General features: G+C 41.9%; 1 protein-coding gene across 8 annotated transcripts in view; it reads right to left on the bottom strand.

Annotated features, from left to right (window-relative positions):
• The window catches only part of syne2b (spectrin repeat containing, nuclear envelope 2b), a 124322-nt gene that overhangs the window by 74876 nt on the left and 30884 nt on the right, over positions 1-18562 (bottom strand). For all 8 annotated transcript variants that reach the window (XM_084914302.1, XM_084914306.1, XM_084914305.1 and 5 more), the window contains one exon: positions 174-18431. In XM_084914302.1, the coding sequence (XP_084770428.1) occupies positions 174-18431 (18258 nt within the window). The remainder of the gene's footprint in view (positions 1-173; positions 18432-18562) is intronic.

Here is an 18562-nt window from a genome sequence, read left to right as displayed (position 1 = left end):
TCTTTTAGCAATCAAGAGCTTCCCTTTGCAAGATTGAAGGCTTTTCTGGACTGGCTTTGGTAGACAAGTTCATGTTTTACATGTAGGCTATGCATTAGTCTATATATGATGCAGGGTTAACATAATTGCACTTTATCATAGAAAAATAGGTCATCATAGCCCTTATAACATACCTGTGGCAGTTTCTTAAGCCTTGTTTCAGTGGCCTCCATGGTAGTGGTGGTGGTTGTTGTGCTTATGCTGATTGGCGGTTCTACACTGGTGCTTCTTTCTTTTTCCTTTTCTTGAATTTTCTTCTTCTGCTTCTCTTCTTCTTCTTTCCTATTTGTTGCATCTGTTTGGACTTTAGGATACACAACTGGTTCTGACAGGAGTTTGGTAAAGCTTTTTGGAGCATCTGCTTTATTCATCTCAGATGCAGGCTTTTCTTTCTCTGCTTCAAGAGACCTAAGCTCTTGGGTTTGTGTTATTTTTTCAGACTTCGTAGTTGTTTGATCACTGTCAGTCCTTCTACTTGTTGCTATCACAACAGATGTGGTTATGGTGGCCGGTATATTTGGCTGTAGAGTGGGTACGCTAGACCCCATGCTGAGTTTTTCCACTGTAACAGACACTTCATGCTGGCCTTTGGGTGTATCAAGTACATCTTTAGTTACAAACTCCTCTTGCAGATTGACCTCCTTTGGTCTCTCCTCTGTGGTATTCAAGAACTTCAACTTATTAAGAGTTTCTGGTTTTACAGTGTCTCGTTCAGATAAACTTATTTCTACACATGTTGACTCTGTTTCACCTGCATGTATCAGTACAGATTGAGCTGCGTCAGTCTGAGCTACACCTTCCTTCATTTCAGTCCTAAATTGTTGGACTTCTACTACTGTGGTTTTAACTCCAGCCTCTTCAGGAAGAACCTCAGCTGCACTCGTATCTCTGTGTTCTTCTGAACTTTCACACTGGATACTTGATCGAGATGTATCTGTTCTTGACACATGCTCTTCTCGAACTGCTGGTATTACAAGCACCTCAGGGTCCATCTGAATTTTCTTTATTTTAACAAATTTGACATCCAGGCTCGTGGGTACGTCTTCCACTGTTAATACTTTAGGGTGCTTGTCTTGGATGCCAAGTTCCTTAGTCACAATAGGTCTGTCTTCTGTGGTTTTCAAGAGCTCTCCACTGACCTCTGGCTCCAGCAGAGCAGGCTGAGCAGAGTCACTTTTTTCTATCATGAAAGATGTCTGTTTATGCTCATGACGACTTGTTGGTACTTCTACTTGTAAAACAAGCACCTCAGGCTCAATCTGGGTTTCGTCTACTGTAACAGACTTGTCACTTAGGCTCGTGGGTACATCATCCACTCCATGCATTAACAATTTAGAAGAGCCTTCTTTGACACCAAGTCCCTTAATCCCTGTAGGTCTGTCCTGTGCGATTTCCAAGATCTCTAGCTCAATCACTGTTTCTTGTTTTACAATGTCTTGCTCAGGTAAGCTTATTTGTGCAGATGTTGTCTCTGCTTCACTTGATTGCTTCAGTGTAGTTTGAGTGGAGTCACTCTGAGCTGCAATTTTTGGTCTTTCAGCGCTAATTTGTTTCTCCTTCACTGTGACTGAAGCTTCAGAGGGCTCTGCTTGGACCACAAGGTCCTTAGTCACCATAGGTCTATCTTCTGTGGTTTTCAAAAGCTCTCCACTGACCTCTGGCTCCAGCAGAGCAGGCTGAGCGGAGTCACTTTTTTCTATCATGAAAGATGTCTGTTTATGCTCATGACGACTGGTTGGTAATTCTACTTGTAAAACAAGCACCTCAGGCTCAATCTGGGTTTCCTCTACTTCCTCTACTGTAACAGACTTGTCACTTAGGCTCGTGGGTACATCATCCATGCCATGCATTAACAATTTAGAGGTGCCTTCTTTGACCCCAAGTTCCTTAATCCCTGTAGGTCTGACCTGTGCGATTTCCAAGATCTCTAGCTCAATCACTGTTTCTTGTTTTACAGTGTCTTGCTCAGGTAAGCTTATTTGTGCAGATGTTGTCTCTGCTTCACTTGATTGCCTCAGTGCAATTAGAGTGAAGTCACTCTGAAGTGCAATTTTTGGTCTTTCAGCGCTAATTTGTTTCTCCTTCAATGTGACTGAAGCTTCAGAGGGCTCTGCTTCGACCACAAGGTCCTTAGTCACCATAGGTCTGTCTTGTGTGGTTTTCAAGATTTCTTGCTTAGACACTATTTCTGATTTTACATTGTGTGGCTCAGATACAATTATTTTTGTAGAACTTACTGCTTCGTTTTCCAGCAGTCCAGGTTGAACAGAGTCAAACTGAACATCCTCTTTTCTTTCAGTAATGATTTGTTGCTCCTCCATTCTAACTGCTGCCTCCTCAGGATGAACCTCAGCTGTTTTGTCTTTCTGTTCTTTTTCTATTTCACCGTGAAATATTGTTTGACCCGTATCTGTTCTTGATTCTGCTGCTGTCATGACTAACATTCTTTCATGCTCCTTGTCGCTGGTTGGCATATTGAGTTGTACAATACACACTTGAGGTTCTGCCTGGATTTTCTCTGCTGTGACTGATAGTTCGTCCACACTTTTTGGTGAATCAAGCACAACATTTGTGGAGAACTGTGTAGTTTTCATGAGTTCTTGCTCAGTTACTGTTTCTGATTGTACAGCTTCTCCCTCAGGTAAGCTAATTTCTGCAGATGCTATTTTTCTTGGCGGCAGCAGTGCAGGTTGAGTCGAGTCCACCAGAGCTACATCTTCTTGTGTTTCAGTGCTGATTTGTTGCACCTCCATTCCAACTGTTGCCTCCCCAGGGTGAGCATCAGCTGGACTCACATCTTTCTTTTCAAGTTCTGAATCACATTCGATATTTATTTGAGACATGTCTGTTCTGCTGTCTGTGGTCTTCAAGAGCTCTTGCTCAGTCACCAGTTCTGGTTTTACAGCATGTTTTTCAGATAAGCAAATTTCTGCAGAGATTGTCACTGGTTCACTTGTCTGCAGCAGAGAAGGTTGAGTGGAGTCGCTCTGCGCCACATCTTCTGGTCTAGCAGCTTCCTCTGGTTGAATTTCAGCGGCAGTCAAATCTTTGTTTACTGCAATGATTTCAGACTGGATACTTGAATGAGCTACATCTGCTATGGGTACATCTGTTACCACAACAAATGTTCTTTTATCCTCCTCCTGGCTGGTTGGTGAAACAAGGACTTTCTCTTTTGTAATCGTCTTGTCATCCAGGCTCATGGGTATGTCATCCAGTTCATATGGTTTAGGTTGCTCACCTTGGATCACAAGTTCCTTAGTCACAGTAGATCTATGCTTTGTGGTTTTCAAGAGCTCTTGCTCAATCACTGGTTCTAGTTTTACAGTGTCTTGCATTGATAAGTTTATTTCTGCAGAAGCTATCCCTACTTCAGCTGGTGGACCTAAGTCGCTCTGAGTCACATCCCCTTGTCTATCAGTGGTGATTTGTTGCACTTTGATTATAAATTCAGTCTCCTGTGTAACCTCAGCTGAAGTATCATCTTTATTTCCCAGCTCCCTTTCACGCTGGACACTTAATTGAGCTGTATCTGGTTTTGGTTCTGCTGATGTCTTCACATATATATTTTCCTGTTCTTTTTGACTGATTGGTATATCCAGCTGTAAAACTTTCACTTGAGGCTCCACTTGAATTTGCTTTATTGCAACTGATTTTTCATCCAAGCTTTTGAGTGAATCAAGCACATCTTTTGTGGGGACATCCTGTTTTATGTTGTAATCCTTCACCTCCACTGATCTAGCCTGTGCAGTTTTCAAGGTCTCTAGTGCAATCATTGTTTGTGGTTCTACAGTGTCTTGTTCAGGTAAGCTTATTTCTGCAGATTGTGTTTTCTTTGCTTCACCTGGCTGAAAAAGTGCAGCTTGAGTAGATTCACACTGAGCCACGAGATCCACTGGCATTTTAGTCTTCATTTGCTGCACCTTTATTGTAAAGCTAATTTCTTGTTCAGGTTGAACATCAGCTGAAGTCAAATCTTTGTTTACTTGAGAATGTTCAGACTGGATACTTATATCTGTTCTTGGCACATCTGCTTTCGAGACAAATGATCTTTCATGCTCCTCATGGCTGGCTGGTAAAACAACATCAGGCTCCACTTGGACTTTTTCTGCTTTTTCATCCAGGCTCATGGGTATATCATTCCCTCTATGTATTGACAGTTCAGAGCGCTCTTTTTGGACCCCAGTTTCCTTAGTTATCATAGGTCTGTCCTGTGTGGTTTTCAGGAGCTCCTGCTCGGTCAGTTTTTCTGGTTTTACAGTATCTTGTTTGGATATGTTTATTTCTCCAGACATTGTCCCTGCTTCACTTTGCAGGAGTGCATTTTGAGAGGAATTACTTTGATCCAGATACTTTTGTGTGTCCATGGTGATTGGTTGCACTTTGACTATAACTTCAGCCTCCTCATATGGTACATGAACTCCTTCACACTGCAAACTTGATTGAGCTATATCTATCTTTGGTTCGGCTGCTGTCATGACAAACGTCTGTTTCTGTTCTTCATTACTGGTTGGTATATCTATTTGTAAAACTCGCACTTGAGGCTCAACAAGGTTTTTCTCTCCTGTAACCAGTTTTTCATCCAAAGTGTGGGATACATCAGGTACATCTGTTTTGGAGACCTCCTCTTTTAAGTCGTAATGCTTCAGCTCCTCTGGTTTCTGTGTGGTTCCCAGGATCTCTAACTCAATTGCCGTTTGTGGTTTTACAGTGTCTTCCTTAAATAAGCTTATTTCTGCAGATATTGTCTCTGTTTCAACTGGCTGCAGCAGAACAGTTTGAGTAGAGTCACTCTGAACCACATCCTTTGGCGTTTCTGTGCTGATTTGTTGTACCTTGACTATGAGTGTAGCCTCCTCAGGGTGAACCTGAACTGCAGTCTCTTTTTGTTCCCACTGCATACTTGATCGAGCTGTATCTGCCATTGGTACTGCTGCTGTCATGACAAATGTCTTTTCCTGTTCTTCATGACTCGTAGGTATATCAAGATGTAAAACTCGCACTTGAGAGTCCCCCAATATTTCCTTTTCATCCAAGCTTTTGGGTAAATCAAGTACATCTTTTCTAGAGACCTCCTCTTTTAAGTTGTAGTCCTTCAGCTCCTCTTTGCTATCCTGTGTGGTTTTCAAGATCTCTAGCTCAATCACCATGTCTGATTTTATAGTGTCTTGCTCAGATAAGCTTATTTCTGCAGATACTCTCTCTTGTTCACCTGCCTGCAGAAGTGCAGGTTGAGAAGAGGCATACATCTCCACATTATCTTGCATTTCAATGCTGATTTGTTGCATCTGTACTCTGACTGTAGCTTCCTCTGGGTGAACCACAACTGCAGTTTTATGGCTGGTTGGTATTTGATAGTCCAAACTAAGCACTTTAGTCTCCACTTGGATTTTATCCCCTGTAACAGACTTGTCATCTGGGCTCATGGGCACATGTTTTTCTGAGGTGAAAACAGTTGCAGTAGGCTGACTAGAGCCTTGATCAGCCTTAATATCATTCCCTTCAGCACTGCTTACTTGCAGTTCTACACTGGTTGTCTCAACTTTGCTTTGTGGTGTGGTCTCACACTGTACAGTCAAGTGCTCCATGTGCATCTGGGGGTCCTTTTGCACTGAGACAGTTATATTTTCAGATGTGTGTATTCTTGTCTTTATACTCATTTCTTCAGCTTTGAATGCTTCATCTTCAAGAGACTTTTGAACCTTAATGCCTAAAATATTTTGCCCATCGTCATGTTGGATGTTGACTTCAGGTTGTATTTGTAAGGTATCTGAGACTGTCTGCTGACTCATAGTCTCATTTAGCTTAGATGGGGCTATTTCTGTTACATCTGTCTCTGTCTCATGAGGCTGCTCCTTTGAAACAATGGCAAAAGTAGTAGATTCCTTATCAGAAATTATTGTGTCTGGCTGATATTGGTTTGTCTCAAACAATTGTGGGACTGTTCGATCAGGCAGCTCAAGAACTAAATACCTCTTCGGAACCTGTTCTGTGTTACTCCATAATTTGTTAATGCAATCTGCAATATTTGTTGTATCTGTAAAACTAGAAGAAAGACATGGCTGCATTTGTGGCGCTGTGTCTGAATCTCTTGCATCAGATTGAGGTGCTGTGCATTCTGGTGCCTTGTTATCAGGCTGAAGAGAAACTTTTGGACTCTCTGACTTTCTTTCACTTGGTGAAAGTTCAGTTGACTCTACAGCAACAGTTTCAGTTTTTCTAGTAATCACCTGTAAATGCAAGGCTATCTTTTCCCTTCCACTTTCTTTCTCTGTGTCCTCAGACTCCACAAGAGTCTTTGAAGTTTTCCTTGTTTGGAGGGCTTCAGGTTTTTCCAAAGTGGTAATCTTAGCTTCCACGGTGGAACCCACAGATTCAGATTCTTTCAAGGTCTCAGGCAAATCCGTACTAATAAGTTCCGAGGAAGCTTTACGACTCTTTGACTTTCTTTTGGGTGGTGAGCGCTGTGTGGATGAGACTGACAGCGTTTCACTGTCATGCTCCTTTGTAGTTGGAATCTGGTCCTTGATTCCAAGCTCAAGAGAAACCTTTGGAATCTCTGGTTGTCTTTCACTTGATGAAAATGCCGTTGACTCTACAGCAACAGTTTCAGTTTTTTCAGTAATCACCTGTACATTTAAAGCTGCATTTTCCATTTCTGTTTCTTTCTCTATTTTCTTGCACTCTACAAGACTCTCAGAAGATTTCCTGGTTGGGGGTACTTCAGGTCTTTCCAAAGTGGTAATTTTAGCTTCCTTGGTGGAACCCACAGATTCAGGTTCTTTCAAGGTCTCAGGCAAATCCGTACTAATAAGTTCGGAGGAAGCTTTACGACTCTTTGACTTTCTCTTGGGTGGTGAAAGCTTTCCTTTATTCATAGCAGTAATTTTTGTTGTTGCTGTGGCAACCTCTGGAGATACAGGAGATCTCTGACTATCAGTCTCTTCCTCTTTCTTTGTCAGTTCCCCCATAGCATATTCAGTCTGCACAGTGACCACCTCTGAAGGTGTAGTAGATTTCACACTATAGAGCTCTTTCTTAGTATATTCATTTTCTGCATCAGGCTGTCTTTCAATGGTTGGAAGTGACTCAGGAGCTATGGAAAATTCAACATCATCTGAATTTCCTCCAGTTTGTATGGGAGATATGTCTTCCAAAACAACAGCAGTAACTTGCTCTGTAGAGGAGACTGACAGAATCTCATTGTCATGTTCTGTATGAGTTGGAATCTGGTCCTTGATTGCAAGCTCAGGAGAAACCTTTGGAATCTCTGGTTTTCTTTCACTTGGTGAAAGTTCAGTTGACTCTACAGCAACAGTTTCAGTTTTTCTAGTAATCACCTGTAAATGCAAGGCTATCTTTTCCCTTCCACTTTCTTTCTCTGTGTCCTCAGACTCCACAAGACTCTTTGAAGTTTTCCTTGTTTGGAGGGCTTCAGGTTTTTCCAAAGTGGTAATCTTAGCTTCCCCGGTGGAACCCACAGATTCAGATTCTTTCAAGGTCTCAGGCAAATCCGTACTAATAAGTTCCGAGGAAGCTTTACGACTCTTTGACTTTCTTTTGGGTGGTGAGCGCTGTGTGGATGAGACTGACAGCGTTTCACTGTCATGCTCCTTTGTAGTTGGAATCTGGTCCTTGATTCCAAGCTCAAGAGAAACCTTTGGAATCTCTGTTTGTCTTTCACTTGGTGAAAATGCCGTTGACTCTACAGCAACAGTTTCAGTTTTTCTAGTAATCACCTGTAAATGCAAGGCTATCTTTTCCCTTCCACTTTCTTTCTCTGTGTCCTCAGACTCCACAAGACTCTTTGAAGTTTTCCTTGTTTGGAGGGCTTCAGGTTTTTCCAAAGTGGTAATCTTAGCTTCCCCGGTGGAACCCACAGATTCAGATTCTTTCAAGGTCTCAGGCAAATCCGTACTAATAAGTTCCGAGGAAGCTTTACGACTCTTTGACTTTCTTTTGGGTGGTGAGCGCTGTGTGGATGAGACTGACAGCGTTTCACTGTCATGCTCCTTTGTAGTTGGAATCTGGTCCTTGATTGCAAGCTCAAGAGAAACCTTTGGAATCTCTGGTTGTCTTTTACTTGATGAAAATGCCGTTGACTCTACAGCAACAGTTTCAGTTTTTTCAGTAATCACCTGTACATTTAAAGCTGCATTTACCATTTCTGTTTCTTTCTCTATTTTCTTGCACTCTACAAGACTCTCAGAAGATTTGCTGGTTGGGGGTACTTCAGGTCTTTCCAAAGTGGTAATTTTAGCTTCCTTGGTGGAACCCACAGATTCAGGTTCTTTCAAGGTCTCAGGCAAATCCGTACTAATAAGTTCGGAGGAAGCTTTACGACTCTTGGACTTTCTCTTGGGTGGTGAAAGCTTTCCTTTATTCATAGCAGTAATTTTTGTTGTTGCTGTGGCAACCTCTGGAGATACAGGAGATCTCTGACTATCAGTCTCTTCCTCTTTCTTTGTCAGTTCCCCCATAGCATATTCAGTCTGTACAGTGACCACCTCTGAAGGTGTAGTAGATTTCACACTATAGAGCTCTTTCTTAGTATATTCATTTTCTGCATCAGGCTGTCTTTCAATGGTTGGAAGTGACTCAGGAGCTATGGAAAATTCAACATCATCTGAATTTCCTCCAGTTTGTATGGGAGATACGTCTTCCAAAACAACAGCAGTAACTTGCTCTGTAGAGGAGACTGACAGAATCTCATTGTCATGTTCTCTATGAGTTGGAATCTGGTCCTTGATTCCAAGCTCAAGAGAAACCTTTGGAATCTCTGTTTGTCTTTCACTTGGTGAAAATGCCGTTGACTCTACAGCAACAGTTTCAGTTTTTCTAGTAATCACCTGTAAATGCAAGGCTATCTTTTCCCTTCCACTTTCTTTCTCTGTGTCCTCAGACTCCACAAGACTCTTTGAAGTTTTCCTTGTTTGGAGGGCTTCAGGTTTTTCCAAAGTGGTAATCTTAGCTTCCACGGTGGAACCCACAGATTCAGATTCTTTCAAGGTCTCAGGCAAATCCGTACTAATAAGTTCCAAGGAAGCTTTACGACTCTTTGACTTTCTTTTGGGTGGTGAGCGCTGTGTGGATGAGACTGACAGCGTTTCACTGTCATGCTCCTTTGTAGTTGGAATCTGGTCCTTGATTGCAAGCTCAAGAGAAACCTTTGGAATCTCTGGTTGTCTTTCACTTGATGAAAATGCCGTTGACTCTACAGCAACAGTTTCAGTTTTTTCAGTAATCACCTGTACATTTAAAGCTGCATTTTCCATTTCTGTTTCTTTCTCTATTTTCTTGCACTCTACAAGACTCTCAGAAGATTTGCTGGTTGGGGGTACTTCAGGTCTTTCCAAAGTGGTAATTTTAGCTTCCTTGGTGGAACCCACAGATTCAGGTTCTTTCAAGGTCTCAGGCAAATCCGTACTAATAAGTTCGGAGGAAGCTTTACGACTCTTTGACTTTCTCTTGGGTGGTGAAAGCTTTCCTTTATTCATAGCAGTAATTTTTGTTGTTGCTGTGGCAACCTCTGGAGATACAGGAGATCTCTGACTATCAGTCTCTTCCTCTTTCTTTGTCAGTTCCCCCATAGCATATTCAGTCTGCACAGTGACCACCTCTGAAGGTGTAGTAGATTTCACACTATAGAGCTCTTTCTTAGTATATTCATTTTCTGCATCAGGCTGTCTTTCAATGGTTGGAAGTGACTCAGGAGCTATGGAAAATTCAACATCATCTGAATTTCCTCCAGTTTGTATGGGAGATACGTCTTCCAAAACAACAGCAGTAACTTGCTCTGTAGAGGAGACTGACAGAATCTCATTGTCATGTTCTGTTTGAGTTGGAATCTGGTCCTTGATTGCAAGCTCAGGAGAAACCTTTGGCATCTCTGGTTTTCTTTCACTTGGTGAAAGTTCAGTTGACTCTACAGCAACAGTTTCAGTTTTTCTAGTAATCACCTGTAAATGCAAGGCTATCTTTTCCCTTCCACTTTCTTTCTCTGTGTCCTCAGACTCCACAAGACTCTTTGAAGTTTTCCTTGTTTGGAGGGCTTCAGGTTTTTCCAAAGTGGTAATCTTAGCTTCCCCGGTGGAACCCACAGATTCAGATTCTTTCAAAGTCTCAGGCAAATCCGTAGTAATAAGTTCCGAGGAAGCTTTACGACTCTTTGACTTTCTTTTGGGTGGTGAGCGCTGTGTGGATGAGACTGACAGCGTTTCACTGTCATGCTCCTTTGTAGTTGGAATCTGGTCCCTGATTGCAAGCTCAAGAGAAACCTTTGGAATCTCTGGTTGTCTTTCACTTGGTGAAAATGCCGTTGACTCTACAGCAACAGTTTCAGTTTTTTCAGTAATCACCTGTACATTTAAAGCTGCGTTTTCCATTTCTGTTTCTTTCTCTATTTTCTTGGACTCTACAAGACTCTCAGAAGATTTCCTGGTTGGGGGGACTTCAGGTCTTTCCAAAGTGGTAATTTTAGCTTCCACGGTGTAACCCGCAGATTCAGGTTCTTTCAAGGTCTCAGGCAAATCCATACTAATAAGTTCCGAGGAAGCTTTACGAGTCTTTGACTTTCTTTTGGGCGGTGAGCGCTGTGTGGATGAGACTGACAGCGTTTCACTGTCATGCTCCTTTGTAGTTGGAATCTGGTCCTTGATTGCAAGCCCAGGAGAAACCTTTGGAATCTCTGGTTTTCTTTCACTTGGTGAAAATGCCGTTGACTCTACAGCAACAGTTTCAGTTTTTCTAGTAATCACCTGTAAATGCAAGGCTATCTTTTCCCTTCCACTTTCTTTCTCTGTGTCGTCAGACTCCACAAGACTCTTTGAAGTTTTCCTTGTTTGGAGGGCTTCAGGTTTTTCCAAAGTGGTAATCTTAGCTTCCCCGGTGGAACCCACAGATTCAGATTCTTTCAAAGTCTCAGGCAAATCCGTACTAATAAGTTCCGAGGAAGCTTTACGACTCTTTGACTTTCTTTTGGGTGGTGAGCGCTGTGTGGATGAGACTGACAGCGTTTCACTGTCATGCTCCTTTGTATTTGGAATCTGGTCCTTGATTGCAAGCTCAAGAGAAACCTTTGGAATCTCTCGTTGTCTTTTACTTGATGAAAATGCCGTTGACTCTACAGCAACAGTTTCAGTTTTTTCAGTAATCACCTGTACATTTAAAGCTGCGTTTTCTATTTCTGTTTCTTTCTCTATTATCTTGCACTCTACAAGACTCTCAGAAGATTTGCTGGTTGGGGGTACTTCAGGTCTTTCCAAAGTGGTAATTTTAGCTTCCTTGGTGGAACCCACAGATTCAGGTTCTTTCAAGGTCTCAGGCAAATCCGTACTAATAAGTTCGGAGGAAGCTTTACGACTCTTTGACTTTCTCTTGGGTGGTGAAAGCTTTCCTTTATTCATAGCAGTAATTTTTGTTGTTGCTGTGGCAACCTCTGGAGATACAGGAGATCTCTGACTATCAGTCTCTTCCTCTTTCTTTGTCAGTTCCCCCATAGCATATTCAGTCTGCACAGTGACCACCTCTGAAGGTGTAGTAGATTTCACACTATGGAGCTCTTTCTTAGTATATTCATTTTCTGCATCAGGCTGTCTTTCAATGATTGGAAGTGACTCAGGAGCTATGGAAAATTCAACATCATCTGACTTTCCTCCAGTTTGTATGGGAGATACGTCTTCCAAAACAACAGCAGTAACTTGCTCTGTAGAGGAGACTGACAGAATCTCATTGTCATGTTCTGTTTGAGTTGGAATCTGGTCCTTGATTGCAAGATCAGGAGAAACCTTTGGAATCTCTGGTTGTCTTTCACTTGATGAAAATGCAGTTGACTCTACAGCAACAGTTTCAGTTTTTTCAGTAATCACCTGTACATTTAAAGCTGCGTTTTCCATTTCAGTTTCTTTCTCTATTTTCTTGGACTCTACAAGACTCTCAGAAGATTTCCTGGTTGGGGGGACTTCAGGTCTTTCCAAAGTGGTAATTTTAGCTTCCTTGGTGGAACCCACAGATTCAGGTTCTTTCAAGGTCTCAGGCAAATCCGTACTAATAAGTTCCGAGGAAGCTTTACGACTCTTTGACTTTCTTTTGGGTGGTGAGCGCTGTGTGGATGAGACTGACAGTGTTTCACTGTCATGCTCCTTTGTAGTTGGAATCTGGTCCTTGATTGCAAGCTCAGGAGAAACCTTTGGAATCTCTGGTTTTCTTTCACTTGGTGAAAATGCCGTTGACTCTACAGCAACAGTTTCAGTTTTTCTAGTAATCACCTGTAAATGCAAGGCTATCTTTTCCCTTCCACTTTCTTTCTCTGTGTCCTCAGACTCCACAAGACTCTCTGAAGTTTTCCTTGTTTGGAGGGCTTCAGGTTTTTCCAAAGTGGTAATCTTAGCTTCCACGGTGGAACCCACAGATTCAGATTCTTTCAAAGTCTCAGGCAAATCCGTACTAATAAGTTCCGAGGAGGCTTTACGACTCTTTGACTTTCTTTTGGGTGGTGAGCGCTGTGTGGATGAGACTGACAGCGTTTCACTGTCATGCTCCTTTGTAGTTGGAATCTGGTCCTTGATTGCAAGCCCAGGAGAAACCTTTGGAATCTCTGGTTTTCTTTCACTTGGTGAAAATGCCGTTGACTCTACAGCAACAGTTTCAGTTTTTCTAGTAATCACCTGTAAATGCAAGGCTATCTTTTCCCTTCCACTTTCTTTCTCTGTGTCCTCAGACTCCACAAGACTCTTTGAAGTTTTCCTTGTTTGGAGGGCTTCAGGTTTTTCCAAAGTGGTAATCTTAGCTTCCCCGGTGGAACCCACAGATTCAGATTCTTTCAAAGTCTCAGGCAAATCCGTACTAATAAGTTCCGAGGAAGCTTTACGACTCTTTGACTTTCTTTTGGGTGGTGAGCGCTGTGTGGATGAGACTGACAGCGTTTCACTGTCATGCTCCTTTGTATTTGGAATCTGGTCCTTGATTGCAAGCTCAAGAGAAACCTTTGGAATCTCTCGTTGTCTTTTACTTGATGAAAATGCCGTTGACTCTACAGCAACAGTTTCAGTTTTTTCAGTAATCACCTGTACATTTAAAGCTGCGTTTTCTATTTCTGTTTCTTTCTCTATTTTCTTGCACTCTACAAGACTCTCAGAAGATTTCCTGGTTGGGGGTACTTCAGGTCTTTCCAAAGTGGTAATTTTAGCTTCCTTGGTGGAACCCACAGATTCAGGTTCTTTCAAGGTCTCAGGCAAATCCGTACTAATAAGTTCGGAGGAAGCTTTACGACTCTTTGACTTTCTCTTGGGTGGTGAAAGCTTTCCTTTATTCATAGCAGTAATTTTTGTTGTTGCTGTGGCAACCTCTGGAGATACAGGAGATCTCTGACTATCAGTCTCTTCCTCTTTCTTTGTCAGTTCCCCCATAGCATATTCAGTCTGCACAGTGACCACCTCTGAAGGTGTAGTAGATTTCACACTATGGAGCTCTTTCTTAGTATATTCATTTTCTGCATCAGGCTGTCTTTCAATGATTGGAAGTGACTCAGGAGCTATGGAAAATTCAACATCATCTGACTTTCCTCCAGTTTGTATGGGAGATACGTCTTCCAAAACAACAGCAGTAACTTGCTCTGTAGAGGAGACTGACAGAATCTCATTGTCATGTTCTGTTTGAGTTGGAATCTGGTCCTTGATTGCAAGATCAGGAGAAACCTTTGGAATCTCTGGTTGTCTTTCACTTGATGAAAATGCCGTTGACTCTACAGCAACAGTTTCAGTTTTTTCAGTAATCACCTGTACATTTAAAGCTGCGTTTTCCATTTCAGTTTCTTTCTCTATTTTCTTGGACTCTACAAGACTCTCAGAAGATTTCCTGGTTGGGGGGACTTCAGGTCTTTCCAAAGTGGTAATTTTAGCTTCCTTGGTGGAACCCACAGATTCAGGTTCTTTCAAGGTCTCAGGCAAATCCGTACTAATAAGTTCCGAGGAAGCTTTACGACTCTTTGACTTTCTTTTGGGTGGTGAGCGCTGTGTGGATGAGACTGACAGTGTTTCACTGTCATGCTCCTTTGTAGTTGGAATCTGGTCCTTGATTGCAAGCTCAGGAGAAACCTTTGGAATCTCTGGTTTTCTTTCACTTGGTGAAAATGCCGTTGACTCTACAGCAACAGTTTCAGTTTTTCTAGTAATCACCTGTAAATGCAAGGCTATCTTTTCCCTTCCACTTTCTTTCTCTGTGTCCTCAGACTCCACAAGACTCTCTGAAGTTTTCCTTGTTTGGAGGGCTTCAGGTTTTTCCAAAGTGGTAATCTTAGCTTCCACGGTGGAACCCACAGATTCAGATTCTTTCAAAGTCTCAGGCAAATCCGTACTAATAAGTTCCGAGGAGGCTTTACGACTCTTTGACTTTCTTTTGGGTGGTGAGCGCTGTGTGGATGAGACTGACAGCGTTTCACTGTCATGCTCCTTTGTAGTTGGAATCTGGTCCTTGATTGCAAGCTCAAGAGAAACCTTTGGAATCTCTGGTTTTCTTTCACTTGGTGAAAGTTCAGTTGACTCTACAGCAACAGTTTCAGTTTTTCTAGTAATCACCTGTAAATGCAAGGCTATCTTTTCCCTTCCACTTTCTTTCTCTGTGTCCTCAGACTCCACAAGACACTCTGAAGTTTTCTTTGTTTGGAGGGCTTCAGGTTTTTCCAAAGTGGTAATCTTAGCTTCCCCGGTGGAACCCACAGATTCAGATTCTTTCAAAGTCTCAGGCAAATCCGTACTAATAAGTTCCGAGGAAGCTTTACGACTCTTTGACTTTCTTTTGGGTGGTGAGCGCTGTGTGGATGAGACTGACAGCGTTTCACTGTCATGCTCCTTTGTATTTGGAATCTGGTCCTTGATTGCAAGCTCAAGAGAAACCTTTGGAATCTCTCGTTGTCTTTTACTTGATGAAAATGCCGTTGACTCTACAGCAACAGTTTCAGTTTTTTCAGTAATCACCTGTACATTTAAAGCTGCGTTTTCTATTTCTGTTTCTTTCTCTATTTTCTTGCACTCTACAAGACTCTCAGAAGATTTCCTGGTTGGGGGTACTTCAGGTCTTTCCAAAGTGGTAATTTTAGCTTCCTTGGTGGAACCCACAGATTCAGGTTCTTTCAAGGTCTCAGGCAAATCCGTACTAATAAGTTCGGAGGAAGCTTTACGACTCTTTGACTTTCTCTTGGGTGGTGAAAGCTTTCCTTTATTCATAGCAGTAATTTTTGTTGTTGCTGTGGCAACCTCTGGAGATACAGGAGATCTCTGACTATCAGTCTCTTCCTCTTTCTTTGTCAGTTCCCCCATAGCATATTCAGTCTGCACAGTGACCACCTCTGAAGGTGTAGTAGATTTCACACTATGGAGCTCTTTCTTAGTATATTCATTTTCTGCATCAGGCTGTCTTTCAATGATTGGAAGTGACTCAGGAGCTATGGAAAATTCAACATCATCTGACTTTCCTCCAGTTTGTATGGGAGATACGTCTTCCAAAACAACAGCAGTAACTTGCTCTGTAGAGGAGACTGACAGAATCTCATTGTCATGTTCTGTTTGAGTTGGAATCTGGTCCTTGATTGCAAGATCAGGAGAAACCTTTGGAATCTCTGGTTGTCTTTCACTTGATGAAAATGCCGTTGACTCTACAGCAACAGTTTCAGTTTTTTCAGTAATCACCTGTACATTTAAAGCTGCGTTTTCCATTTCAGTTTCTTTCTCTATTTTCTTGGACTCTACAAGACTCTCAGAAGATTTCCTGGTTGGGGGGACTTCAGGTCTTTCCAAAGTGGTAATTTTAGCTTCCTTGGTGGAACCCACAGATTCAGGTTCTTTCAAGGTCTCAGGCAAATCCGTACTAATAAGTTCCGAGGAAGCTTTACGACTCTTTGACTTTCTTTTGGGTGGTGAGCGCTGTGTGGATGAGACTGACAGTGTTTCACTGTCATGCTCCTTTGTAGTTGGAATCTGGTCCTTGATTGCAAGCTCAGGAGAAACCTTTGGAATCTCTGGTTTTCTTTCACTTGGTGAAAATGCCGTTGACTCTACAGCAACAGTTTCAGTTTTTCTAGTAATCACCTGTAAATGCAAGGCTATCTTTTCCCTTCCACTTTCTTTCTCTGTGTCCTCAGACTCCACAAGACTCTCTGAAGTTTTCCTTGTTTGGAGGGCTTCAGGTTTTTCCAAAGTGGTAATCTTAGCTTCCACGGTGGAACCCACAGATTCAGATTCTTTCAAAGTCTCAGGCAAATCCGTACTAATAAGTTCCGAGGAGGCTTTACGACTCTTTGACTTTCTTTTGGGTGGTGAGCGCTGTGTGGATGAGACTGACAGCGTTTCACTGTCATGCTCCTTTGTAGTTGGAATCTGGTCCTTGATTGCAAGCTCAAGAGAAACCTTTGGAATCTCTGGTTTTCTTTCACTTGGTGAAAGTTCAGTTGACTCTACAGCAACAGTTTCAGTTTTTCTAGTAATCACCTGTAAATGCAAGGCTATCTTTTCCCTTCCACTTTCTTTCTCTGTGTCCTCAGACTCCACAAGACACTCTGAAGTTTTCTTTGTTTGGAGGGCTTCAGGTTTTTCCAAAGTGGTAATCTTAGCTTCCCCGGTGGAACCCACAGATTCAGATTCTTTCAAAGTCTCAGGCAAATCCGTACTAATAAGTTCCGAGGAAGCTTTACGACTCTTTGACTTTCTTTTGGGTGGTGAGCGCTGTGTGGATGAGACTGACAGCGTTTCACTGTCATGCTCCTTTGTAGTTGGAATCTGGTCCTTGATTGCAAGCTCAAGAGAAACCTTTGGAATCTCTGGTTGTCTTTCACTTGGTGAAAATGCCGTTGACTCTACAGCAACAGTTTCAGTTTTTTCAGTAATCACCTGTACATTTAAAGCTGCGTTTTCCATTTCTGTTTCTTTCTCTATTTTCTTGCACTCTACAAGACTCTCAGAAGATTTGCTGGTTGGGGGGACTTCAGTTCTTTCCAAAGTGGTATTTTTTGCTTCCTTGGTGGAACACGCAGATTCAGGTTCTTTCAAGGTCTTAGGCAAATCCATACTAATAAGTTCCGAGGAAGCTTTACGATTCTTTGACTTTCTTTTGGATGGGGAACGCTTTCCTTCATTGAAAGCAGTAATTTCTGTTGTTGCAGTTGCATCTTCTGGAGATAAAGGACATTTCTGACTATCTGGCTCTTCCTTTGTCTCAGTTGGCTTTGTGGTAGGCAAGAATGATATTTCACTCTCATGTTGTATTGTAGTTGGATTGTGATCTTTGTTAGCAAGATCAAGATAAACCTTTGGATGCCCTGACTTTGTGTCCATTATTGAAACCTCTATCAAGTTTTCATCAGTAGTTTCAGCTCTTCCACTATCCATAACTCCATGTAAATCTGGCTTTTTACTTTCAGTTTCTTTTTCACTTGGTTCTTTGATAACATTCGGAACTGATGGTGATGTCTGATTTTCAGGCTGTTTCTTGGATTGTGTCTGTGCCACTGAAGGGAATTCTGGAGAACTCATTAAAGCCTTTGACTTTCCTGTGCTTGGTGAAAATTGGCCTTTTTCTGTATCAGTTATTTCAGCTATTTTTTCTGGCATATTTGGAGTTGGAGTTGAAGACCCAGCAGGTATAGGTTTTTTCTTTTCAGTAACAAAACCTTTGTTCTCGCCATTAAAGTCCAAAGAAGAAGTTTTGCTTTGAGGATCTTCCCTAGTCTGAGGTAACTCAGTATCACCAAGATCAAAGCAAAGTTCTGCGCTCTTTGATTTTCTCGTCATAGGCAATAATCTAGATTTTTCCATAGGTGTTTCAGCTGACTCTGATGTTACGTTATACTTGTCTGATTCACCTTTGGTCTCTGTTGACTGCACACTAGCAACTTTTTCCAGTGGAAACATTGGCTCTGCAAGCTGAGAGACCTCAAAACTCTTGGACTTCTTACCTTTTTGAATGATTTCACTTTTTTCCACATCCACTTTAGTTTGCTTTCCAGTCATTGGTGATTTCTCACTACTAGGCTTTTGCTTATTCTCTTCCTCATCCTTGGTTTTATTTTCAGCATACAGATGTTCAATTTCAGTTTCTTCAGTAACAGCAGGAGTTTCAGTGACCTTGTGCATCACAGTGGGTTCCTCAGAAGCAGGCTTATTTGCCTCATTTGTAACAGGCTCACCTGTGATATCTAACCTTACAGTTTTGGTCTGTGGTTCTTCAGAAGTAGTATAGCTTTGTATCACCACAGATGTTGAAGCAGAAGTAGGATAAACTGTTTTTTTCTCAGATGAGCGCTTGCTTTTTCGTGGCGGTGCCACCACAGAGGCCTTTGTCTCCTGCAGGTTCTCTGACGACTGGTTATCAGGCAGTTTTTGTTTACTTCTTTGATTAAGTTCCTTGAATAGAGAGGTTAAGAAGCCATTAATTATGACAAACATAGTTCCTTAATCCAATTAAGATACAGCAATATATTAGATATTAAACTGCTTTGTTGTGTCAAACAATGGATGTTTATGAGTTTTCTTAT

This window comes from Perissodus microlepis, chromosome 19 (assembly GCF_051167445.1).
Source record: "Perissodus microlepis isolate ML-2025 ecotype Zambia chromosome 19, ASM5116744v1, whole genome shotgun sequence".
In the NCBI taxonomy this organism is placed as follows: domain Eukaryota; kingdom Metazoa; phylum Chordata; class Actinopteri; order Cichliformes; family Cichlidae; genus Perissodus; species Perissodus microlepis.
The sequence above is the reverse complement of the archived record's forward strand: the minus strand, read 5'-3'. Positions and strand labels throughout refer to the sequence as shown.